General features: G+C 33.6%; 1 protein-coding gene across 1 annotated transcript; it reads right to left on the bottom strand.

Moving 5' to 3' along the window:
* Nucleotides 1–176: 176 nt before the first annotated feature.
* Nucleotides 177–27,981, bottom strand: LOC106071199 (abnormal spindle-like microcephaly-associated protein homolog). Its single transcript, XM_056041329.1, has 24 exons — nt 27,791–27,981; nt 25,044–25,396; nt 24,224–24,383; nt 20,139–24,072; nt 19,917–20,012; nt 19,455–19,604; nt 19,114–19,350; nt 18,454–18,521; nt 18,179–18,320; nt 15,569–15,699; nt 15,095–15,270; nt 14,010–14,155; nt 13,053–13,129; nt 12,834–12,951; nt 12,589–12,689; nt 12,198–12,399; nt 11,388–11,458; nt 9,323–9,523; nt 5,377–9,039; nt 4,943–5,014; nt 4,448–4,640; nt 3,748–3,902; nt 2,822–2,971; nt 177–1,591 (listed from the first exon to the last, which is right to left on the bottom strand). The coding sequence occupies exons 2-24, from the start codon at nt 25,343–25,345 to the stop codon at nt 1,310–1,312; spliced, it is 10,827 nt and encodes a 3,608-aa protein (XP_055897304.1). The 5' UTR covers nt 25,346–25,396; nt 27,791–27,981; the 3' UTR covers nt 177–1,309.
* Between the last annotated feature and the right edge of the window lie 8 nt (nt 27,982–27,989).

A 27,989-nucleotide genomic window follows, 5' to 3' on the forward strand; every position in this document is an offset into this window, starting at 1 on the left:
AGGATTTGTTCATAAACCTGGGGTGCACATACCAATTGCCAAATGGAAATTAAAGTCCTACAACACAATTTAAAGTAAGACAAGCTAGAAGAACACTACAGCCATCCATTCTTTAAATCATTGCTATCTTCTGACCTCAATTAGTAAACAATTTTATACTAAAACAAAGCTGCAGATACAAAACTTGGTAACTTTGTTTTATTGTTAAAAAAAAAAGAAAGCACAAAGAAATATAACAAGGCACATTATTTCAACAATAAAAATAAACACAGTAACTTCTCAATCAGGCGTAGTACGTTATAATTAACTCATGAGGAGTAGTGGACTACAATGTGTATACAGGGCATTATTAAAATATATATAGATTTATATATTCAGATATACATTAGCTTCAATGATAAAAAAAATTCTTAAATATATTACAAGGCTTACTTAATTATTATAAGAGAGAAGATAACATTAGAATTTCCATTTGATCATTTCCTTTTACTGAAATATCTACCAACTCTTATAGCTGCAGCAATTGATCTTATTTTCTATTTTAAAACAGGGTCTTTCCCCTTCAATGCATTGTAAATATTCCATTCCTATACTAATCAACAGTTGATAAATAGTTTGAGAAACTTTTAATATCAAAACAGGATTGCCTTTATTTAAAAGGAAATATTTAAAAAAAAAAAAAAAAAAAAGTGTGGCTATAAGAATAACATATAATGTTTGAAACTGGCTACAAGGAATTTGTAAGTAGAATTATCAGTACTTAAGGCTCAATAGTAAAAAAAAATATTTTTTTTATAGTAAAATAGAAAAATGCATTAATGCATAGAACATTTTAGAACGAAGCAACTTTGTTCTGAATATTTATCAAATTATATATATAAATATATACAAACACATGTTTATGCCTAATTAGTTCTAATCACTAAGGTTTATGTAGAAATCTTATAATCAGCTAACAAAATTTTATTCAACAAAATTCTTTTTAAAATATATAATTCACAATGCTATATACATTTTGTTTACAAGTAAATACTATGATACAAATATGAACAGGTGAAGGCCATGTCAATAGAAAATTAAGGACAGCGACCTATGTAATAGCATACAGTTTCTAACACTAGGCTCAGTAAAATAAGACTGGAATTACTAGGAAAGCTAGTACAAAGCAATTAAAAATGTAAAGGATAATTTACAAGTCTCATGATTATTATGTAGATCTAGGAGGAAATATAGTTCTCAAATAAAATGATTAATGATGATTAAACATGGGAAAGGCTTTATACACTCAGAGAAAAATAATTATTTTGTGTTACTTTTTTTCTATCCCTAAAACATTCATTAGGAAATTTAGAGCCACTAGTGGGTTGTCAAATTCTTTGATGCTCTTGGGAATTATTTTTTGCATTGAGGTCGCCTTGGTCACTTTTTTCTTTGCTGAGGGCGTTGTCAGTAGTAGAGAGGAGTTGCAAGATTTTAAAGCTGCTTGCTTGACTTTTGCTAACTCCCTAGTCTGGCTGGCTTTGTGTTTACGTTGAGTCAGAGTGTAGATACTCTGCAGTCTCTCAACAAGCTGGGGATGCTGTACAATACGCTGGATGGAGAGAAGGGATGAAGACATTTGAATTTAATAGTGGATTTGGAACATATGTTTTTAAGTCAATAATAACAAAAATACTCAGTAACTCTCTATATACTATTAGACGCTTCCATGGTTTCTAATGCAGATAAACCAAATGTAGGTAACACTCAACAAAATCCAATACCACCGAAGAAAGGCGAACAATCAATGTTTATCGACGCTGATACTGAACTAGAAGTTTAATAGCAATGAAGGGAACCGCAGAATTTCAGCTAACTCTCTACATTCATAACAAGCTTACTAACTCTAAGGTGTCCTAAAGTCATCTGTTTACATCAGCTGATATTTCGCTCTGCCTACCTAAAATGTAGGCTTATTTTTACTAGTCACGTCATTGTCTCTAAGTCAAAACTTTCCCTATTTCCAAAACAAATAACTAATTCCTAATTGTACCATAACAATATGAACAGAACAGCACTGTGTGATTTGATCATAAAGAACTTGTCTTTTAAACACTCCATGAAGTAGAGCAGTCAGACATTGTCTAACAAGTGTCTAGCAGTGAATCTTCCAAATCTTAACCATTGAATCAGTGTGGTAAAACAATTTGAGGACCACCTCTCCATCACCAAGCATTTCATACAAAAATGTTTGTGTTCTCTTTACAATGCAATCTTCTTGGAGACATTTGTTCAGAATGAATTGTGTTAGGATTTGTTTTCCATATTTATTAATGAACTTTCGTAAAGACAAATAATTGTAATTTTCCAGAAATTCAATGCAAAGTGACTAAAGTAGGTGCAATTCTTGTATAAAATGAAACTGTTTTATTGCATAAACTTGTAGTATCAAATTAAATATGAATACATAGATGAATAAATTAAAAAAAAAAAAGCTTTTACCCTCAATGAATGTTGTTTTTAACTTGAAATATAATCTCCATATATCAAACTTAAAGGTTTTACCTAACAGCCTCAACTATTGATTTAACCCAAACTATTTTTTCTTCATTTTCTTTTTTTAAATGAAAAAAAATGCTTTTTATAAACATTGCAAGCTAAATGTTAAACATACAATCACTGCAATCATCTACAGATGACCTTGCTATTTGAATGTTACCTACACTAAAGCTAAGACAATGTTTGCATTGAATAGTTTGATGTTCTTCTACTCAATACGTAATTACAGACAATCTCCTGCATACAATTGTCTAAATTAAAAAAAACAACAACTAATGTCTACCTGCTTCCTGTGTTCATTAAGTCCTAGGATGCCCAGCAGCATGCAAGTATTCAGAAAGATAGGGCCTTTGTCTCTGTAGATCTGTAACATATCTAGTAATACTGATATGTTATCATCTGATTGCAGAAGATCATTGAGGGTTCTCTCACACTGGAGGAGCAAAGAACAATGCAAAATTATTGATCTGCTTGTTTGATGCCTTTTGTGTCAGAAAGAAGTTTGTAAAGCAATGTACTAAAGCTTTATGTTATAAAAAAATGTGTTAGAAGTCAGATAGACAACAGTTTACAAGAAGATTATGTAGTAATGACAATAAGAAACTACCTTTCCTTTCCTAACAAAGGTCAGGAACTGGTTTGAAATCGGTCAACCGAGATCTGATTCCAAAACAAAATTAAATGAATCTACCAAGCCACAAACCTAGGAGCCTCGAATTAGCATCTAAGGAATAAACCATTTCATCTATTTTTACAGAATTGGTAAAAAAAAAAAGTTCCCCTTTCAGACCTTGTAGTCTATAGGGCAGATGATGTAAAGGTCACTTGTTTTTGTGGCCTACTGTTAACAAGGGTGTCGTGGCCAGCACAACGACCAATCACCTTTACTTTTCCCCAACTAATGCCAGGTACCCATTAAAAGAACCCAAAATTAAAAATCCCAGTCTTCACCAGGATTTGAAGCTGGGACCCCGGTTTGGAAGTCAAGCGCTTTACCGCTCAGTCACCGCATGGCAAGCTAACAACTAATTATGACTAAATTTTACAGAGAAAAAGACGGCACAATGATATGAGCAGTAAATACAGTTTATAGTTTTAATAGTAGACTAAAGGACACTAACAAATATTCTTGCCTGTATAAATGCTAACTTTATTCTTCAACATCATCCCAATATATAGGCCTACAAGACGAGGGTAAAGAGTACTCACCTTTGCCAAGTTCAGTAGAATACAGATAGAGTATCTAATGAGCTCCATGTGGGGGACGCTTCTATTACAGCTACTGATGAGTCTGAACAAAACAGATACAGCATTCACTTCTATGATCTGAAGACAGCACACAGGAGACAGACGTGTGGCATACTCTGTAAGACAAACAATAGCAGAAATAAGTTGAATTAAGCTCTCTAGATCCCCAGGTGTTCTCTGGAAGCAGATGGGCAAGACATGGGGAAAGTTGGAGAGACTCGCCTAGAAACGAGATACCTGGAGGAAGCTGGTTGGTGGCCTATGCCCAAGAATGGACCACAGGCAGAAATGAGATGAGGACAAATACTCTCAGTATTTCTAAATTGAGAGACTTTTCAAATGTTGAGATAAGAGAGCATCGAATGACTCAAATAATGACTCACCTAAATAAGAGTATCAAATCACTCAAATAAGGACTCCCCTAAATAAGAGAGTATAGAATCACTCAAATAATGACTCACCTAAATAAGAGAGTATCAAATCACTCAAATATGGACTCCCCTAAATAAGAGAGTATTGAATGACTCAAATAAGGAATCACCTAAATAAGAGAGTATCAAATCACTCAAATAATGACTCACCTAAATAAGAGAGTATCAAATCACTCAAATATGGACTCACCTAAATAAGAGAGTATAGAATCATTCAAATAATGACTCACCTAAATGAATGAGAGCCTCCAGTATTTGGGCCAAGTCTTTCACTTGAAGTAAGAAATCCAAAGCTGAGGTAGTGCGAGCTCCTAAAGTGTTTTCCCTAGTAGCAGACAGCGTTGCCTTCTGGACCTTCTTCCTGGCCTTGACAATTTTGGTATTTTTTATGTCTCTGCGAACTTTGTAGCCACGCCACAGTGACTGAGAGAATAAAAGATTAATCATTGAATAAAGCAGATATTGGTAACTAGGAAGTAGTTTCTACAATGGCACAGAAGAATCCCATCAATTGCATACCACTAACTCAAACCCATAAGATTTGAAAAGAGGGAACTTAATTTGCTAAAAAGATTTTCTGCATTGTCCTGCTAGTTGTATTAGCACAAGACACTTAACAATTAAGCAGCTTCCACTGGATGAATTTATAAATTGATAACATTTGAGAACAAATAATTATTTGTAACAAATTTTTAAAAAATTCCAGTAAAGTTTACAATTAGTACCTGTAGAATAAGGGCAGATTTATTTTTGAGTCTCTCTAAGTGAATTTTTTGTAATCTTTCTTGTAAAGCATGCTGGGGAAAATAGTTTATAAAGAGAAATTTTACAAAAATATAAACTGTCATCAAAATTTCAACAATGACATAACAATTGAACAACTTACAATAAGGAAATAAAGCTTGGTTTTGGCAGTCATGTTTTACTTTAAATTTATTTGAAATTCATTTGATTGCTTGGTTCTTTTTTTAAAAAAATTGCTAAAATAAATGAACAAAGTAGAAATTTAGTTTATAATTTCTCTACAAATCACCTTCCAATATCAAAGGTAAACTATTTTTATTGATGTCATTTTTTTTTTTTAAATAAAAATCTCCAAAAATGATTTCATTAAGAGCTCAAGTTTTTCTCTTCAAACTAAATGATAACAACAACTTACTGTAACTCGACGTCTGGTCAGCCAACCTCGTACAGCTGACTGAATACGAACAGCTGAAACTTCTCTTTTCTTAACTAGGAGCATCTGGCGTCTAACCAACCAAGTTCTAAGACTTGCTTGAATAAAAAGAACTGACTTCTGCAGCCTATCATAGCGCCTTCTGGCTAAAACCATTTTAAAGAAGCTTTGTATTTTGACAGCTGCACTCATGACGTGAAGCCTTTTTCTCAAAATAATAATTCTGAATGTTCTTTGCAGGACACAGGCTGCTTGGTGACGTTCTATTCTTTTCTTCAAGAGGAATGTTTTGATTGCTCTTTGGATTACTAGCGCTGCAGCATTCTTGTGTAAAGCTTTCTTGTGTAAATGATATCTGTAGGTTCTCTGGATGGAACGAGCAGCTAAATGTTTGATCTGCTGTTCTATTTGTTGCTGTTTCAGTTCCATGAAAGACTTGAGTACTAACACTGCACTGGAGGCTTGACAGAATGCAGCACGCTCCCGGCACATTCTCCAAAATGTTTGTATTCTAAGAACAGACTTCTGTTTGAGCACTTGACGGGATGTCAGCCACAATCTGATAGCAGTCTGGATGATAACAATACTCTTTCTCATCTTAAGAAAGGTTGACCTCTCTCGTTCCATGAGCTGTTTTCTCCTGACCAATCGCTGCAGTTTTGTTACATGTCTTTTGAGTACTAAGAAATTTCTTCGTGCCAAATAGCACCTAATATATTTCTGTATAACAGTGGCAGCCAAATTTACTTTTACAGATTCTTTCCTCACTAAAAATAATCTAAAATGTCTTTGTAATACAATAGCAGCTCTGCATCTTCTTTGTTCCATTTCATAATAATGCTTTTCTTGTAGCTCCTTTACCTGTCTTTCTTCCTCTGCTAGTCTTAGAAGCTTCTCTTGCAGCTGCATTTGTTCTGTTAATCTCAGACGTTCCTCCTGCTCAGCAATGAGTTTTTTTCTTGCAGCTCTACACAGAAAGATTCGCCAGCGTCTCTGAATGATAAGAGCTGATTGCTTCATCTCCTTAAACTCCAGCCTAGTGGCCTGGCCCAACAACTTAGCCCTAAATCGACGCTGAATGCATACAGTTGCTGCACGGAACAGGAGATAGTCTTGTCTCTGGCTCCATCCTCTATACGTGGCTTGAAGTTTTACAGCTGCTAAGTGCTGCACCAAAGTCTCAACCTGCAACCTTCTTCTGACAACTAATTGTCTGTACCACTTTTGAATGATACAAGCTGCTCTTCTTTTCAACAAGAAATTTTCTCTGCAAATTTGCCCCTCTCGTTTAGCCCTGTAATGTGTCTGTAGTACAATGGCTGCATACTTCATTGTCAGGTAAGCTCTGTGGCAGAGAAACATTCTGAAGTATGACTGTAGTACTAGAATTGCTTGTTTTTTCATTAAGAAATCTTGTCTTGTGCTCTTTCCTATAATGTAAGCTTTATAACTCCCTTGAATTTTCAAAGCAGCATTTCTCTGAGATAAATATTCCTTCCTAGCCAAATATTTTCTATACACTGACTGTATGACAATTGCAGAAGTGAAATATTTCAGCTGTTTCTGCTTCATCACTTTGCGCCAGTTCCTTTGAATGGTAACAGCTGCTTTTTTGCACGTTAGATATTCATTTCTTTCCTTTTTACACAATGCATTATGCCTGAAGCCTCTCTGTATTATTATAGCGGCTAATTTCATGGCCTGGTATTTAAGTTTACGGCGGAAGCATCTAAAATTACTTTGTATAACTACTGCAGCATTTCTTTGTTTTAAAAACTCTTTTCTCTGATACCATGACCTTAGAGACTTTTGGATGGTAATGGCTGCCTGTTGCTGTAATGAGTAGTTGAACCTTTGTTGACGTGCCATCATGTTGGCTTTATGCCAGTGCTGTAGAATTAGAACTGCCTGTCTCTCGCGCATGTACTTTTGTGAGGCGGAGTACATTCTCCAGTACGACTGTATCAGAATTGCAGCTCTCTTCATCTCTAAGAATTTCTGCCTAATGAACATTTTTCTCCAAGCACTTTGAACTGTAACAGCTGCTTGTTCATTTCTTCTAGCCACTAAAATTTTGAAGTTCCTTTGAGCTAAAATCATCCTCCAATAGTTCTGGATCTTAGTAGCACAATATTTTTGTACTGAAAACATCTTTCTGGCTTTGAAACCTCTCCAATACTTTTGGATGACAATAGCAGCAAGCGAGTCTCTAGCCAGCTTCATTTTTGACAGTTTTCTCATAGCAAGCACTTTCTTCCAATGAGTCTGGAGAACTAAGGCTGCATTAGTTCTTTGTGTCAGTTTTCTCTGGTTTTCAAGTAACACTTCCCTGTGCCTTTCTTCTCTTAGGTTAGCCACTTCTCTGAAGGCTAGGATTCTCCTCCAGTGCTTCTGTATCACAATGGCAGAACTCTTTTGTTTTAAGAAACGTCTCCGCATAGTCACACATAATATCACACTTTGCACTATGATGGCAGAATTGTGCCGTTTCTCAGCCTTCAGCCGCATCAATATGTTCTTAGCACATCTAACTCTCCAATAGCTCTGTAAGACAATGGCTGCAGATTTCAGACTTTGATAGCGTTTCTCTTGCAACTTTTGCCTAACAAAGTTTTGAATGATGACAGCAGATTTGTTTTGCTTAGCAGTTCTTAAACGATGAAGTTCTTTTTTAGCCTGCAATATTCTCCAATTTTTCTGAATGGTCACTGTAGCCATCTTAAGTTTTGAATATCTCAATGAGCATAAATAACATCTGACCCATTTCTGTATAATAGTGGCATTTTTGTTATGACGTTCTAGTCTATATCTCTTATAAAGTCTCTGGGCCAAGTACTGTCTACATGCAGCTTGTAGAGTCACTATTGCTGTTTTTTCTTTCAAAAAGGTTCTTCTTTGTAACCAACCTTTCACACATTTCTGTGCTATAGTCGCAGCAGTTTCTTGTTTCTTTCTGTCCTCTTCAAGCTGTTTCATTCGTCTCAACAGAACAAGTTTTTTCCTAGCAATGTGAGATCTCCAGCAGTTCTGCAAGGTCTTAGCTGCTTGTTCTCGCATTTTACTTTGTTTGCTAGCCTGTAGCTGTGAACGCAATTGTTGAGCTTTCAACTGAGCTTGATGACGTCTGACATATTTTTGTAAACAAACGGCAGCAATTTCCTGCTGTTTTAACTGTTTCATTTCTCTTAAACTGGCAAGTTCCCTCCTGGCAGCATAACAACGCCAGCAGTTCTGCAAGGTCTGGGCAGCTTGCTGTTTCATCGTGTCCATTTTTCTAGCCTCTTGCTGTCTACGAAGCTCCTGAACTTTCAACTTAGCCAGATGACATCTAACATATTTTTGTAAACAGGTGGCAGCAAGTTTCTGACGATTTTCAAGCTGCTTCTTTTCTTTCAATTTAGCAAGTTGAATCCTGGCAGTGTAGGTTCTCCAGTAGCTCTGCAGAGTTTGAGCTGCTTGTAGCTTCATTGTTTCTATTTTGCTGGCCTGTTGCTGTCTTTGCAGTTTTTTAGTTTTCATGCGGGCCAGATATCCTCTAACATATTTTTGTAAGCAAGTGGCAGCAGCCTCTTGCCTAACAGTCAGACGTTTTGCTAAGATTGGCTTTATCCATCGTTGTATGGTATTAGCTGCTTGTGTTTTCACCTGTAACATGTTGCATTGTCTTTATTTAAAACAGTTAAAGTAGAAAAATTATGTCATTTAAATACAAAGGGGTATCTAAAAATCACTTGTTTACTTTAGGAAATGTACAAATTTTGTTTCAGTGATGCAATACATTCATTTTAAAATATAATTTATGAAAAAGATGATGTGAAAGTAATATATCAGCATAATTTTACTAGCTTAATATGATTTGAAGTATTATAATTGTGCACTTTTGAAATAACGTTACAGAAGTAAAAGTTGTTGCTATTAAATTTGTTACCTGTCTTTGTTTGATAGCTCTGTTCAACTTTCTTCTCCTCCATGCCATCTGAACAATTCTGGCTGCTTTAACCTCTTCCCTAATGTCAAGGAGTCTACCACACAGGTAAGAAATACAAGTCGAGACAACTTTCTCATCTGGTATTGTATTGGACATATCTGAAGACCTGAGCATCAAGGGAACACCGCCCAGTTCAGACAACTAGACATGGGAAATTGAAATATATTTTTGAGAAAAAAAAAAAAAAGAGACGCACTTAGACATTTTGATAAAATACGAAGATTTTCTAATTAATATGTTCATGAACATTTGTGAACCTTCTAGACAAAACTAGTCAAGAATTACATTTTGTTCAAGAGTCTATGAGGGAATAAACCATTAAATCAAATCAATTAGCATTTTTAGCGTAAATAAAGCTAAATATCATTAAAAGTATTAAGCTATAAAAACATTACTATAAAAAAAAGCTTATTGGATTTCTCGCAACTTGTTTTATCTCATTGTTTCAGTTCTGGTTTTGTTTAATTGTTTCAAAGTATTAAAAAGTACCCAGTTTAACAAAAAAAAAGTCTGTCTATAAAAAAATAAAGAGCCATTGTGTGACCATCATTCAGACTAACAAAATCAATGGATCAGTTGAGTCTTTAACTATTAGTTTATGGTTTTCATTAAAAAAAAGTGGATTAGGCTAGAAACATAAATGGGGAGTTTCACAATAAAGTAAACAATGTCAAGGGCTTCAATGTTGCCAACTAAAAAACTGAACTACAAACGGAGGAGCTTAGAAAATTTGATTCTGTAGTGCACAAAAATCAATTATAGCATATCACATTTCCTTGATTCTGTAAACTGAATACACCAAACAGCTAGCTACTTGTAGTTTTTGTTCCACCATCGATGTAAATGTCAAACAATTTTATTTAGCATTGCAATTTAAAAAGTATCCCTTTCAGACCTTGCGATCTATAGGGCAGATGATGTAAAGGTCATTATTTTCTGTGGTTAATGAGGGTGCCGTGTGGCTACCACAACGACCAACTGCCTTTACTTTCCCCAAATAATGTCAGGTACCCACTAGATCTGGGTGGACTCAGAGATGCCCAAAGATCTCAATGTTAAAAATCCCAGTCTTTATCAGAATTCAAACCCGGGACCTTGTCTTGGAAGTCAAACGCTTTACCACTCAGCCATCATGCCTCTAGCATTGCAGTTTACTGAAGTTTTATTTTAGGTGGGGAAAAAAAAAATCATGTTTCTGGTTATTTTAGACTAAAATGTTTGCTTGATAAACTAAAATGTTTGTTAGAATACAATATTTGTTTGCTAAATATGTCATGAGAAAGTCACTAAATGTTCATTTATTTTTGTTGGCAACAGAGCTTTAGATCACAGTTGCTCTAGACGTGTGTGTGTGTGGTTTACAAATGTCTTCTTTTCATTGGTGACTAATGAATGTTACTTTAAAATTTTTTATGACATTTTATGACAAAAAATGTTTTTCAATAATTTCAATTAAAAAAATAAAATAAAAAATACTTAAAAAAAAAACAAAAAAAAAACAAAGCTTATATTAAGCATACTTGTATCAATTAGTTTAGATCACTCTTGTAATTAAATTTGTAATAGATATAGACTAACAATGAAAAAGCATTTATAAAAAATAAAAACATTCTGCTAGTGGAGAGCTTTTAAACATGGAAGATTGTATAGTTATCTGTTAACTATTGTTTTTTTTAGTCTTGACCTATTTTTCAGGTTTGACAACACCTCTAAAGTGGACATTCAGCTTATACCACTTCATTTGAGTACTAATCTTTCCCTTGTTTGAGATACCAAACTAAACCAATAGTCAATTAACTAATTGGTTAATTTTTTGTATAATGATTCTTGTGTTGTCAGGTAAAAGAAACAATTGTGCACATTTTCAGCTTGATTCGAGATTGTGTGTGGGAGAAATCATGCATACAAACTTTTTACCAGAATGACAGAGTGAGTTGACATAAGCTTTGTAAAAAAGACCTACATTAAGGGTTAATGCAAACAAAATGAAATATATTTTATGTACCTTGTCATACAAGACTTTAAAATTTGATTTCTCATTTTGTAGTAACTGCTCAAAAAACTCTGGATCATTTTCTGTGGAAAAAAGTATGCATTCATTAATTTTGTTTTACCTATTGTTAGACATTTTAAAACATGAAAGGTCTTGAACAAAAATAACCACAAATCAGGGTAATTCATACAAGCTCCATCTGGAATAGTTTGTCTAGCCTGCAGCCAAACATTCCAGTTACAAATACGTTGAAACAGCCACATGTGGAAGCAATTCAGTGCAAAGCCATCCCGATTAAAGTGATCATCAAATCATGAGGAACAAACTATATTACATATATTATCTAAGCCAGAATTTGTTCTACAAACTATGGCCTTAACAGTTTAATACAGCATTAACTCTTTATCTCCCTAATTATTTTCCATGTTCTGAGAGAATTGTCCATTTTTCACATTTGTACATTTTACCCTGTTAATATTAAACTTCAATAACATTATTTGTAATCAGAAAATGTTACTTTTGATATAGAATTATTGGAGAATTTATGCTCTTTTTATAGAACACAAATACAAGTTTATAAAACCAAAAATCAATTTTATTTTATGGGGTCAAATCAACGATAGTATCGTTAATTAGGAGAGAAAGAGTTAAAATTTAAAAACTTTCAAGCAAGCTTTCACAAATTGCTGTATGAAAAAAGTGCCATTTCAATAAAAAAAAAAACAACACAACTTTCTAATGAACTAGTCACACTATTTTTTTATTTGAAAAAAATAAGTGTATGTGTGTTATTCAACAGACTCAAAATGACCAACTACTCACCATTGGGAACCATCCCGCCACCATTCCAGTCCATGCTACAATCTAGGTCATTGTTAAGTGGGCTCTGGTCTTCAGCCTCTTCCTGGAAACTGACAGTGGTCTGAAACTTGATGTCAGAGAGCGGGAGGAGAGCTGGGTGATAATGATGGATGAGACAACACAAGGCTCTGCCATCAGAGAAAGAGACAGTGAAGTTCTCAACCTAGATGTATAGAACAATCAGACCACATTAGTCATTCACTAAACCTCGAGGGAGGCCTTTGAAAGATTTAGCTGCAAAATCCATTCATTAATGAGATAACTCTCATTTTTAAAATGTCGATATTTTTAAAAAGCAAGCAAACTAATTCAAAAACTTATAAATTAAAAATTATAAGTGAACCCAACAAACCTTAACCCCATAATGTAGGCAAACCAATCGACACCATTGGAAGATCAGTTTCATCCCTTCATTGTCCAGAACAAGCTTGGTCTCACCAGAGTCTCTTCTTGCTAACAAATGAAACGTAAGAACATTTTAATATTTATTCATTAGATTTTTTAAAATTTTTAAACAAATGTTATATATATAAATTTTAATTTAGCAACTATGTTAAGTGCATTTATTTCTAATGAATCTGTAGCCATCTACATTACCCAAACATTCTTCAGTAGCAATGGCTCCAATTTTCTGCATAGCCAACTTGAGCTGAAGTGACTTGATGAGTAGATGTATTTCTTCCTTAAGGTGCTCCATGTTGACATGGATAGAGCTCTGGAGGACAGAGTGGTTCAGGTGAGTTACACCATGGAAATCAATGAATGCTGAAGTATAAGCACAGCATAAGGTAAACTTCTAACAAGGACCTAACCTACCTGGAAATGCATGATGAGATGCCACAACAGCAGCAAGGTTTTCTCTCTATGACCATCAACTACGTCACGTGGTGAGACTGTAATATTCATGGACAAATATTAAACTTCATTAGAAAATACTTTATTGCTTAGCATACGGTGGGAATTCCAAGAGTAGAGCACCTACCCATAGAAAAGCACTTTTGGCTTCAGTCTGCCAACCCCAGAAGGGGAATATGGGAAAAGTTTAAGTAAATGAATAGTATTGTTTCAACTCCTAAATGTGATTATAATAATAATAAATAATAATTATTATACTAAATAATACAATTTTAATCAATTTACTCTAAGCAATAAAGGAAAGCAGTATTTATTTCTATATAATCAAATTCACAATAATACTCAAGATAAAAAAAGTAACATAAAAAGTCTTTTTCACCCTCTAAATGTTCATTTAAAAAAAAAAAATGATTGAACTATTTAATAGCCCTTTCAGGTCAATGTGACTACTACAGAGATCTATACCCATAAAGGTCAGTGTCTTAGTGCTTTATGATTTATTTTTATTCTTTATAATAATGATGTTTTCTGCACTACAATATAATAAATCAAAGAAATGGTCATCAAATTTTTTTAAATAAACAAATAAGTTGTAGATGAAAATATATGGTAGCACTCAATGAAGTTTTGTTTGATTTTGCACAAAATGGAGTAGTATTTTCTCAACATAATTCTTATAGCACTAAGCGTTTCATTTTTTTGGCACCAACTTTTTAAATTATACTATTAGCACTTGTTTAATTATATTTTAGGACTACATTCTTTAAGTCTATTTCAGTTTATTTTAAAATTTCTTCATATAAAAGAAATGTTTAGCTGAAAAAAAACAACATTTTAAAATGATGCGTTCTATAAAGAACAGTTTAAAAAAAAAAGTATTATAAACAAATAAACAAGAAATTTTGTTAATTATATTACCTTGCAATGAAGTCAAATCAAATTTTCTCTCATTCATTGCTTTGAAAAAAGCTTCCATATTGTGAATTTTCTGGAGGCGGCTGATGGCGGGTGTTCTAACTTTCTTCATTATTTCTTTATTGTCAGCTAACAACTCTAGAACTCGACTGTAAAATTTTTTAGAAATAAGAAAAGTCAAATAACAATTATATTTGAAAACCATTTTTTTTTTTAAAGTAAAGAAAATATATTTATATATTTATCAGGTACATTGCAGTTTATGAAAACAGTGAACCATAACCCAAAACTCAATACAAATCAAGACAAAGTGAAAAACTTCATTCCTAGATTTAATATTCTCATCTGTCATCTCTGCAAGCTCTTTTCCTGTAGTGGTAATAGATCTGTCTAGGATGGGTTACAATGGGGCTGCCCAAAGAACATAATTTAATAAAAAGCCAATTAAAATTCATTCATATTGTGAATCCCTTTTGTCTTTCAGGTGGATGAGAGCTTGGCATGAGTTATGCGCAATTACAGTGAAGTGTCAAAATGCTCTGTAATTTGCTGTAGCATAAAAGAAGGAACAGTCTATATCAAAGACACATTGAGGGTGTCTATTTGTTTTCTTTACCAACCTTGTGCAGAGAAAAGCTTAGATATAGCTAGCATAATCTGTAAATATTTTTTGTATGTGTAATTGCATTGAAAAATTAATTTAGCTACTGACCTAAACTTTCCTTGGGATCACTATAGAAATGGTGAAGCCTTTTTTTTTTTGTTTAGAACTTTCTAGAAACCTTAAAAAATTTAGCTACAACTATTTATTTAGAAACAGTCATGTAATATAATTTCAATAAATCATCTTCAGATAAATTGAAGCCATTAAAACAAAAAGTAACAATTTTTATTATACATATTGACATACTGTGGTAAATATGCTACTTTCCCAAAAAAGCTATGAAAAAGTATATCTAGAAATACATGTTTGACAACAGGTATAGCTTTTAAAACTTCAAGAAACTAATAGCCCTAGAGTTCTTTTTTAAAGCGTTAACTCAGAAAAATAATATCGAAATTATAGTTTTTTAGGCTATCAAGTTTACCTCAACCGAAGCCCATCTCTTAAGTCTGAACTCAGGTTTTTTACAGCAAAATCAAACTCATCGATTGGTTTCTGAACATGGTTCACAATGTAACCAAGATAGGCAAGATGGCGAGTTAGATCCCCTTCACCGCTCAGCACTTCCCTGGAAAACTGAATCAGTATCTCTTTACTGGACTGAAATAGAAAGACACAAATGTTTAAAATTGCTTAGTGTTTTAAAAAATATAATGAAACAAATTACAGCATTGCTTAAGTTGGACAATATTTAGATCACTTCTACTACGTACTACTATAGACAAAAACTGGACAATAGGACAAGACAAAACAATATATTTCATCAATAAAAAGCATGAAATTAAACAGTTGTATTGGAGAAAGGAGGTTTGAAAAATAAATAAAGAGACAGTGCATTTTAATATTGTTTTAAATTATGTTCTTACAGTAATGTGTTGTTGAGAATTTTAAATTTTACCTTGACCTCTGCATCTTTACAAAACAGACAGGGGTCATGGTCAATGAGCCTAGAGGTCTTGGCCTGGTCAAGGAAATAAACCAAAAGTAAAAACTTTTTGATGGTGTGCCTGGCGAGTGCTGCAGCAAAACCTGAAATAGAAAACTTGATACATTATCTGCATAAAGTTCGCTTGGAGATAAGACATTATATTATTAGAAGTAAATAATTCACATTTCCAGATAATATACAATATTATTTTTTTACTCTGGTCTTAGTAATTCCAGGACATAAGAACTTAAGTAGGGATGTGTTTGTCCTATCAAACCCATACAAGAACTATAAAGGCATTTTTCTTGCCAGGGTACTTATGACAAGTAAAAAAAAAACAAAAAAAAATGAGAGAAAGGTTGTCAAAAAAGCACTATCATCCACACATCTTAGAACACATTTTTTTTTAGAAAATAAAACTCAACTCTTCTTTTAGAGTTAGATTAGAACTATAATGCACTAAGATATTTTAAAAGACAAAATACAATATTCATTTCTAAACAATTTAGCAGCAATAACCACACTTTGTCACAGTAAACAGAGATCTTCAGTACACAATGATCTTGTGCCCAAATCATCACTGGCTGTCACAAGAAGTAACCAAAAATTTGAGAACTGGAATCTATGAGTATCAATTACCACTAGGAATATCATTTACGACTACAAATATCTCAATAAATAAGCAATAGATTAGGTTGACAATTTGCAAGGATAGACGGTACAAAAAAACACCAGTTATAACCTAAGATTCAAGGGGAAAATGTGTGAGAAATGAAATATAATTGAGGTCTAACATTACAATTACACAAATAATATAAAAAATATGTGTGTATTGGTAAATGTAGTGCCTGGAAGGACTGGTGAATGAAAGGAAAAGCTCAATTTCAAGAACAGCAGATTTTAACTGAGCTGAGATATAGTCTTGAAATCCTGGAACGTTTTTGGTTCTGTATATTTCTACATGGAGATTAAAAGCCTGTAAATATTTTAAATAAAAATTAGTGCTATTTCAAACTTGGCACCACATTTTCATGGAGGACCTCAGAGCAGTGGACACCAGGTGGGAAGAGGCTTCAGACATTGCCAGTGCCAAAACTTTGTGGAGACAGCTTGCCGCCCAATGCGCTGAATAGCGCAGGAGTATCTAAGTCTACATCTTAGTCATAAAAAAAAATAACAAATTCAAGACCTATTCAAGTTTGTTAGACCAGTGGATATATATATACGCCTACAATGTGTGGTTAGATTAGCAATCTAGATCTACATCACAACACAGCCCTACTTAACAACAAAATGGCTGCAGACGTAAACAGGGTACACAAAAGTAAACGTAATTAACACAATGTATCCAATTTAAAGGCAGATATCTATAGTATGGAAAAAAAGTCTTTTAACATCCTTCCTAAGCTACTAGTTGTCAGAACTCAAAGTTTTGCAATCAAGATTGTTTGGCATTGAGACTAGTTCATGTTTAACACAATGTATCCAATTTAGAGGCAGATATCTATAGTATGGAAAAAAAGTCTTTTAACATCCTTCCAAGCTACTAGTTGTCAGAACTCAAAGTTTTGCAATCAAGATTGTTTGGCATTGAGACTAGTTCATGTTTAACACAATGTATCCAATTTAGAGACAGATATCTATAGTATGGAAAAAAAGTCTTTTAACATCCTTCCTAAGCTACTAGTTGTCAGAACTCAAAGTTTTGCAATCAAGATTGTTTGGCATTGAGACTAGTTCATGTTTAACACAATGTATCCAATTTAGAGGCAGATATCTATAGTATGGAAAAAAAGTCTTTTAACATCCTTCCAAGCTACTAGTTGTCAGAACTCAAAGTTTTGCAATCAAGATTGTTTGGCATTGAGACTAGTTCATGTTTAACACAATGTATCCAATTTAGAGGCAGATATCTATAGTATGGAAAAAAAGTCTTTTAACATCCTTCCAAGCTACTAGTTGTCAGAACTCAAAGTTTTGCAATCAAGATTGTTTGGCATTGAGACTAGTTCATGTTTAACACAATGTATCCAATTTAGAGACAGATATCTATAGTATGGAAAAAAAGTCTTTTAACATCCTTCCTAAGCTACTAGTTGTCAGAACTCAAAGTTTTGCAATCAAGATTGTTTGGCATTGAGACTAGTTCATGTTTAACACAATGTATCCAATTTAGAGGCAGATATCTATAGTATGGAAAAAAAGTCTTTTAACATCCTTCCAAGCTACTAGTTGTCAGAACTCAAAGTTTTGCAATCAAGATTGTTTGGCATTGAGACTAGTTCATGTTTAACACAATGTATCCAATTTAGAGACAGATATCTATAGTATGGAAAAAAAGTCTTTTAACATCCTTCCAAGCTACTAGTTGTCAGAACTCAAAAGTTTTGCAATCAAGATTGTTTGGCATTGAGACTAGTTCATGTTTCAAACCTAAGTTAAGTTGAAGAAGCAATAGAGATTTATAACATCAATTTTAAAATTTTTAGCATTCATGCTTGCATTTCAACATCTGGAGCTTCTTACATTCTGAAACACTAATTTCTTTTAGTTGGAAACATGACAGATATAAAGAGTTACCTTCTTTATATAAATGTGGCACTGTTGGGTGTGCAAACTCAGAAGCAATGTCTGGAGATGCCAATAGTCGCATGATAATGAAACGGGATAACCCCACAACATCTTGGTTGGACTGAAGCATCAGAACTTCACCAAATATAGTCTGTAAATACAAGTGAATAAAATCCAATTCAAAATTGTTCACATGTTCCTTTAATTCACATGTCTAAAAAAATACTATCAAGATATAATTTTAAATTCTGAACCTCAGAGGTAAAAATGTTTTAACTACCTACCTCTAAACCAATCCTCAGCCACAAAGGGCTGTACTGCAGCAAAAGATCCAAAAGTCTCTGCTTCACACCTACAAAATTATCATAAAATCAATTTATGTAAAAAATCACACATTATAAAGTACTATATTTAAGATGATTCAGTAAATTGATCAATATAGGGAGATATAATTTTAAACCATAAAGTAAATAATATAATAAGGATATATATATATATATATATATATATATATATATATATATATATATATATATATATATATATATATATATATATATATACAATATATATATATATAATACAAAGCATTTATTTTGAGATTTATTTGAAAACCCCCAAGGCAAATATAAGTAAATATCAGTGTTGAAAATTATACAAACTTAAAAAACCAATGACACGCTTAAAAAGACAACTAAAAGTTTTAAAAAGATTATGAAAAAATGAGACATTTTTTTATATATTCTTAAAACGTATAGCTTTTTCAAAGTGCATCTATAAAATAGGAGAGAAAAAGAAAGAGAGAGATTGAAAAATCAAACTGATTTGCAAATTTCATGAAGTGTAATAAAATACAAATTTCATTCAATGTAACAAAACTAAGGTTTATAATTTCATTAGCACCAACAAAGAATATTAATCTCTGATGTAAAGTCAAAACTCACCAAGATCAGCATGAATCATTTTATCTTTGCGTGGAGCCAGCCTTCTGCTCTCCACCTCGACTTCAATCTTACAGATGATGTTGACAACTGGTTCAGACTGGTACAGTTCACACGCACACCTACGCAAACGGTTCAAACGTCGACGAGCAGCATAGGCCCTAAAGGACAGGACCTCTTTAGTGGGTGCAAGTCTGGGCACAACTTGACGGCTATCCAGTGACAGAAAGCCAGCATCCACTAGAAATAAACATTTTAAATAATTGATTACTGTACTGGATGGACATCATGGGTTTAATGAATGATAATGGAAACAAACCTAGTACAATAATTGTGTATAATACCTTTTGGTTTAGTTGTGACAGTCAGATATTCATCAGGAGGTGTAAGCACATAGTTTAACCAATAAGAAAAACCTCTCTCCTGTTTTTCTATCCAACGTTCATCATAATACATGTTCCTAGCAGCAAACGGCATTGGGTGCCTAGCCATTCCTGAAAAATAGATCAAACTGAAGCATGAATTTGTATTTCATATTGAAAAAAAAAAAAAAACTAGAATATTTAAGCTGCTCTAGTTAAGACTAGAAATAATAATGTGAAAAAAAATGAGGGTAATTAAGTATCACCAAATTAACAGTCCTACAAACTCAACAGCAGCATACATCTACGCCATATCTTAAAACTTCTCTCAGCATAATGCATTGCTTGTAAATTTTAATGATCAAAGCAAACAATTAATAAATATTTTTTAACATTTTAAGATATATCAGGATTAATAATTTTGAAATCAACAAAACATTGTACCTGCTTTGGGTTTTTTCACTAAAATTAGTTTACTCTGTGCTACTCCTTTAGGGAGTGTTTTCTGTTTAGAAGCCAGTTTGAGATTCAGCTGGTTATCTTAATTTGGGCAGAAAAACAACAACACAAGTCATTTAAATATCTTATAATAAATAATCAAGGCTTAATGATATGAACACTTTCAAAAAATCACTATCAAATCTAAATATTGGCTTCTTGACTTACTTTGTTGCTTGAAAGTTTTAGTCTTTTGTTCCTTTTTAACAGCAAGCGTTGAGTCAGGTTTAACTTTTTTAGGTGACTTGACTTCTTTACTCAATGTGGTTAAACTCTGGCTTCTGTGCTTTAATGTGGACAGGTTGGTCTGAGACCGAGTCTTGATAGTCATCTTTTGTGCTTCTTTTTGGCTGGGCTGGGCAAACATGTTTGAATGGTTTATTGTGACCTTTGTTTTGTGGCTCTCATTGGGAATGTCATAACTTTGTGTTGTGTGCTTGAAATGAGATGCCTTTTCCATGTTTTGTTCAACGTCTAAGATACTTAATGAAACAGATCTACGCAGATGTTTTCTGTCACTTATTTCGTTGTAATCAGCAGACGCCATAAGGGTTTCCATTTCAGCCACAGGAACGTCAAATGTTTCTTTGGTGATAACCATGAAATGCTCAACATGGTCAATGCCATTCTCTAACAGTATTTCTTTTTGACATGAAGATTTCAGATCTGATTCTGATGTAAGGTTGTGTCTGGGCAGATTTTCTTCCGAGCAAGACATAGGATGATCTCTTTTATCAGTCTTAACAGGATGAGAAGTACCCCTGTTGTCAGCAACAAGACACGTAGAGTCTGAGTTTACATTAACTATGGTATCCCCTTTCAATTCAGAATTTTGGCTGACAGTGATACTATCGTTAGACATTGTTGGCTCTGCAGAAGGGCCTGACACAGTTTTGGGATCATTCGCCGTATCACTCAGGGCATCGTAGTAGTTTTCACTCACAGTGTCATAGAAGTTCTCCTCACTCTCCTCATCCCCATGTCTACTTGGATGGACAGGTACTAGCTCACTGTCAACTTCAGCAGTTTCCTTCTGCGTATATGACCTCTGTCCACTTTTCAACTCTGAAGCTTCAGTCAAACTAGTACTTCGGTTGGAGGAGCTTCTGTTCAAGGAGTCACTAAGTGGACTTGCCTCAAGGGAGTCTTGTGTGCAGTTAACAGAGCTGCTCTCATCAGAACAAACATTATACTCAACTAGGTTCAACTGTTTAACACAGGCACGAGGTTGTTTATCTACCATTTGGTTTAAAGTGTCATCTACTTTCACATCAGCATCAAGAGTTGCCATGGATCCCAAAGGTTTTTCACTTAGATATGCAGTTTGAATTGAATCCCCAAAGTTCAACAACTTTTTGTCCTCAGAAGTAAGTTTTAAGACTTTTGGGCTTCTGATAACATGAGTTGATCTTCTAGAAAACTGAGGCTCTGGGTTGTCAGGGAGATGGATGGGTGTCAGGAACTGGCTAGGACTTACACCAGGCAATTGATTGGTAGCATTAGTATCTGGCATGGTCATTTTAGGGTTGGGCTTAGGTGGGAGATGAATAGGTGTAAGGAACTGACTAGGACTTGTCATATGTCTGTCTAGTTGAGATGGCAGTGCTGACATCTGCAATGCAGAGGCAACAGACATTTGTGGAAGCCGTACTGGAGTAAGAAATTGGTTTGGGCTTGAAGCAATGTGCTCAACATAGGTCTCTGTCATAGATTTGACAACATCGGTTGTCTCCTTGACTACCAAAAACATCTGTCCGTCAATCTCTTCATACCGTTCTTCAACACGTACATTTATTTTTTCATTGGTTTCAGTATCATCGTCATTAAAATATCTTGGGTTTTCATCCAATGGTCGTCTACGGTTCATTGCAGCCAGGAGTGCATCTGAGGGTCTTGATTTAGTCACAGTCATGGTTCCACGCCTTAAATGTGCATCTATCATTCCAGGGCTAGTGGGCAAGAGGCTGGGGGATATGGCACAAAACTTTTGTGGTGACACTGATTGCTGTGCTGCTTGTGCGGCCATAAGCAGTTTACCATCTATGGTCATAATGCCAGAGGTAGAAGTTTCTCTCGTAGCACCTCTGTAAGAATTCTGACATGATACACTGGCAGTTTCTTTCAACTGGTGATGTAAGTCTTTGCTTTTCACTAAAAATTCAGATGTAGATGTGTGCTGGTCAGCAACTGTGCCATCTGGAGAAATTATAGGAATTTCAATGAGCTTCTCCTGCTCAGATAACTCGGTTACTGTAGCAACATCAACACCTAATAAGTTGATATCTGGAAAGAATTTACCCCATTTTGTAACTGAAGATGGGCAACTGCCACTTTCTTCATTCTGAAAAAAACTTTCACAAAATGATTCACTTGTGTGGGGCTGATATGTATCTCTTTCCAGAATGGAGTCATTCTTATGCGGAGGCACAACTTCTAATGGAACTGGAAAATCTGGGATTAAACTTTCACAGCTAGACTGCACAGGAGTATTAGTTTTTAGCCTGCTTTCTGGATTGGTTGTTAATTTCTTCTTCTTTTTTGTCAAAACAGTGGTCTGGGCAATTATTTTGGGAGATCTTTTTTTAGATTTAACTTTGACTACGGAACAATTTTTTATCGAAGATTTCTCTGAAGATATTTCAGACGACTCTCGTTTTTTCTCATCCATGACTTTCCTTTTTTGTACAAGATCTTGGGACTGCTGTGGACTTATCCTACTACCTTTCTTGGAGGATTCATGCCTCATTAAAGCCTTTCTTTGTAGGGCCTTAGACCTGGGTGATACGCTTTTGGGGCTATATTTGACTTTCAGTTGAGGTGATTTGGAAAACATTTTTGCACCTTGTCTCACCTTAAACTTTGAAGGAGAATGAGCCTTTAAACCATGTTTGATAGCACAATCTTTAGTTCTGGGAGTCAACTCAGTAAAGTTGTTACAAAGTAATGGAGAACTCAAGGAAGATCGGATGTTTGCCAAGTGACTGACCATGACACTGTGAGGGATAGAATTATTCATGATAGACAGAGGGCTAGGGATTAGAGGTGTGCTAGTGTTTTGTGACTTCCCACTTCCAGCTGATCGGTCAAGCCTCATGCTTTTCATGTCTGCCAGAAATGAATTAGGACTAACGATGCCTTTACCCAGAGAGATCACACTGCAGTTAACACTATCATCAGACTCCTCAGGGGATGACCCTTTGTGGAGTTTCATCTGCGATATCAGAGACAAAGACTGGTTAAGCATGGTTCTAGGAGAAGCAGGACTGGTGCGAGCATCAGCCAAGTCAGTTATGCGCTTGGGAGAAGCCCAGTCAGATTTCTTGAGCACTATGGACATGGTAGGACTAACTGTAGATTCCTTCAATGACTCTTGAGTTACATGATGTATATAATTAGCTTTTTCAGCCTCTGCGTTTTGTACACTGACTGGTGCACATGGTAAATGCTTCAGCTCTTTGCTCACAGTTTCACAATTTTTGGTGGTTTTTAATTTCTCAGGCAGTCCTACAGGAGGAGCTGGCAAAACAAATGTCCTTTTTAAGTCACAGACAGATACAGCATTGTCTGAATTAGAAGTTGTGGCTTTCCCAAGCCCAGTGTCATTTGGCTGAAAATAAGAATCAAGGGTTAAACCATGATCATTGTCTTCTGCACGAGGTATAGGGCTCATGGTATTTAATGTTGGTGTGGTGATGTCGGAAATATTCCGCCATTGTTTCCTATTATTTTTTAGGATGACCAGATTTTTGTCTTGTAATGTGATCACTGTTGACTCTAGTGGTGTGGGGGTTTTCATTTCTTCTTTTGGAATAACTGTTCTTGTTTTTGATAGTACACTCAAATCTGCTTTAGCAGTAAGCTGTAAATTTTCTTTGGCAATGGTTGTATCTTGGGTCATCATGGTGGTTTGCCTATCTTCTGAATGGACAAGAATGTCTGTATTTTCTTTATTCTCACAAGTTGTCATCCATTCTTCATACACGTCGTGACTTCGCCGAGGGCTATAATTAGACTTGATCAAGGTAAGAGCAGATGTTTGAATTACAGTAGCTGGTTCTTTCACTCTTGGACCAAAACCTTGACGTCTTTGAGCTCGATTATCCTGAAAAGTTTAACTATATATAAATATATGTAATATATTTTTAAACATCAATAGTGTTACAAATGAATACAGCAAACAAGACATGCAAATTACATAAATTCTGAACAAAAATATTATAAATTTGACTGCAAAATGAATTGAAGGAGCTTACTTTCCGAGGGAGCTTAGGAGCTTCCACAATGCCAATAAGAAATGCTTGCAGCCTGAAGCACTGATTGACCTGGAACTGGACCATTTCACGGAAGCCTCCAGTCTCTTCTGGTGTCCAGAGTATTTCTAGACAAAACAAGCCACCTGGCTCTACTTTAAACCTGCAAGAAAAATGCAGTGATAATTAAAAAATAAAAGCCAAAGCTTTCCACACAAAAAAAATCAGAAACAGATCTAGCAGGATTTGTAGGAGAGAGAGGTTTAATAAATAAATAAATAAATTTAAATTTACTATTTAAAAAAAAGAAATGGAGAAGAGGGATTTGTCAAATTCTTAAATCTAACATTCGTTATTCTAAATTAAATAAACAAATATTATAGCGCTATTCTAAATTAATTAAACTAACAATATAGCGCTATTCTAAATTAATTAAACTAACAATATAGCGCTATTCTAAATTAATTAAACTAACATTATAAGCAATGCTTGCCAACATTAAATATTACATCAGCTATCATTAGCCAATATCTATTAAACATCAGAATATATATATTCATTATATACTTCAAAGGTAAGGGTAAAACACTATTGAAACACTTAATATTTTATTAAGCTGGGATCTATTCATAACCATCATGATAACAGCTTAATGCACAAACTACTTGATAGACCAGCCAGCTGCTGCCAGCCTTTTCGTTGTGAACATTTTAAGATTATTTATTATTATTAAATATTTATCACCATCTAGACAAGTAACTCTTGTTGAGTTGGATCAATCATTTCAATACCACATTGAATTTTTATATTATGTTAGATTTACCTTGTTGCATTAACTGTGAACTTCTTTTTGAATGGAAATTTTTCAATCACAACCTCTTGTTCATAGTCATGTGGATTCCTTACTTGAAGAGTGCGAAGCTTTGTTTTGCCTAGCACAATTTTACCGAAATTGATCTTTGGTGGCTTGGTAAAATGTGTTAAAAGTAGAGTCTCAACTGCATCTTCACTCAGACGTTTCCTACAAGCATTGAGTGCAACAGGAGGAGGCTCCAAAGATGTCAATGGAGGAGCATCAAACCAAGATCTTCTTGATTTGCGACTTGAGTGGGCAGGTGAATCCATTCTTTGAATAAGGAGTATTAGAATTGGGCTTGATAAAATTTTTAATCAAACCTAAATTTAAAAAAATGAAACAAGAAAGAAACTAAATTCTGTAGAACTATTATTCTACATACCAGTATACATAAGATATATATATAATATATATTATAAAGTTCGATATATACTAATATATATGGATACACACATCTATAGATCTATATCACACATACATATATATAGACTTCTAAAGTCTATCTAGAATCTAGATATTTATTAAATATCTCAGTTTTAGTTTAAAGTTTACAAGAATATCAAATTCTAGATCTAGAAATTATAATCAACCAGGCTCTAGCCAAGCATAAGTCTAAGTAAGACAAGAGTATGGTCTAGAATATTCTAGAGAATCTAGATTAGGTATTAGTTTACGTGACTAGATATGCAGAATCAGGTTTCTCTTATATTTTAAGAATACGCAGAAAAAAATGCAGATCACAAATATAAAATTTGATTTCTTTGGAGATAAATAGTTTTTAAAATATATTTTTAAGTTTAATTTCTTATTACCGTATATTGTCATTGGAAATACGCCATTTTTGTTTTGAAGCCTCAACACTAGATTATTCCCTTAAGTTAATTGCCAACTGTTCTCTGTTTGTATTTTGTCTTTGTTACTAGCAGCTATTAGATCTAATAGTGAAACTCATTTAGAATGCATACAAGCTTTTGTACTTTAAGCAATAACTAAAGACTAAATATAAATTATGTAATGAAAGTAATAATATAAAACTACAAAGACGAAAAAAATAACAAAAAAAAATAAATATTTACATTGAATATATATAACCTCTAACTTTAAGCTTGACATGTTGTAGCCATAACTTAATTTAATCTTCGTTGTTTTTATAATAATAAAAAAAAATATTTATACCACCACATCATTCAAGTGTATTTCTTTCACTTGTTCGATTACAAACAAAAAAATTAATTACCAAAAGTTAATAAAAACTAATTGGCTAATTTTAAATGACTGTTTAATGCACATGGTTAATTAGATATACCGGTAGGCCTGATTAATAATTTGATAAGAAGAAAAAAAAAGGAAGAAATAAATTCAAATTATTGTTAACATTTTATTTAGACCTTCATTTCAGTAAATAAACGTAAAAAAAAACTTAAGTTGACAGCATAAGAGAAAAAATGTATACTCTCTTTAATAGAGTTATTAAAAGTTTAATATAGTCAATATAGATAAGGGAGATCAATATGTTTAAAAACAACATGGTGGCCGGTAAAGGTATCTGGGCATCTAAACTATTACCGATTATTTTAAACAAGATGATCTTAGTCCTCTTAGTTACAATCTTTAGACACTTTAGTTTAGAGACAAAGACTAGAACCTCTAGGACATAATCACTAGATCTATCATCTAGAACCTCTAGGACATAGTCACTAGATCTATCATCTAGAATCTCTTCTCTAGACAGTCTATCAGATACTTATAGTAGTGAGTATACATACTCTCTGACTCTAGTATGATAATGATTTGATTTTTAAATTTTTAATATTATCACTAGTATTTGTGTATTACTAGATATATTCTATATTCATATCGTCTATTATATTATTTATATAATCTAAGTCAGTAAGTCTAAATCTCTAAATATAGAAAAAGAATGACTTGAAAGAGTAGAGATGCTAAATCTTAATCTAGACTAGAGTCACTAGAGATGATCTAGGAATCTAGACCTAGACTCTAGAAATCTAGATTAAGATTATATTTATATTATTTATACTAGATCTAGATAGATCTAGATTCTAGAATCAGATAGAATCTAGAATCTAGATTAGATTATAAGAATAAGATACTCTAAACTGAGACTAGACTCCAGACTTTATGATGAAGTTTATCTTTATTCTTTATCTTTACTATTATTATTAAGTATTAGAATCTAGATCTAGTCTGGTAGTATTAGATCTAGTCTAGTACTCAGTAGAGGTAGAGCCTCTAGAGGCTAGTGGCAGTGCCAGACAAGAGCACTAAAAATAGTGGTAAAAGGCCTAGCCTTAGAGTCACAGTTAGTTGAGTGAGACTCATAGAGTTAGAATTAGAGTAGACTGAGTAAATTAAATTTAGAGTAAGAGACACTCAGCCAGACAGAGTGATAAGAAATTAAAGAATCGACAATCGTAACTTCACTTAAATAAGGAAGATAAGTGACATAATGAAATTAAATAATTAAGTCTCATAATCATAAGTGACATAAGACTAATAAGTTTAGTTATGTCATAATGATTAAGAATATTCTAATAAGATGATAAGACATCATAAGAGTATCATAACTGGGGTGAGACTGAGTATGAGTATCATATGATAGATCTAGTATCAAACTATCATAATCATAATCATAATGTCAATAATGATCATCATGATGATAATATTTTAATATAAGAGTAAGAGTGACCTACCTATACACACTTTTAAATTAAATATTATTAACACTAGACTAGTCTACAACTATTCTAGAAGCTATCATCTAGATCTAGTATCATTATTATTATACTATTATAGATCTAGATCTAACTATCAATGTCAATATTTGGATGATCATGATGATGCAGTGCATGATATTGTTAGTAATAGTAGACTATTTCTTGTTTTGAATTT

The sequence above is a fragment of the Biomphalaria glabrata genome, chromosome 9 (assembly GCF_947242115.1).
Source record: "Biomphalaria glabrata chromosome 9, xgBioGlab47.1, whole genome shotgun sequence".
Lineage (NCBI taxonomy): Eukaryota > Metazoa > Mollusca > Gastropoda > Planorbidae > Biomphalaria > Biomphalaria glabrata.

What these genes read in the sequence shown, in the direction of transcription:
- LOC106071199 (XM_056041329.1), bottom strand. Translation starts at nt 25,345, where the DNA reads ATGGATTCACCTGCCCACTCAAGTCGCAAATCAAGAAGATCTTGGTTT. An exon ending in TGATTTGACTTCATTGCAAG is followed by an intron (nt 13,130 to 14,009) that starts GTAATATAATTA and finishes TGAATATTACAG; the next exon opens with TCTCACCACGTGACGTAGTT. An exon ending in GGAGGCTCTCATTCATTTAG is followed by an intron (nt 3,903 to 4,447) that starts GTGAGTCATTAT and finishes TTTGTCTTACAG; the next exon opens with AGTATGCCACACGTCTGTCT.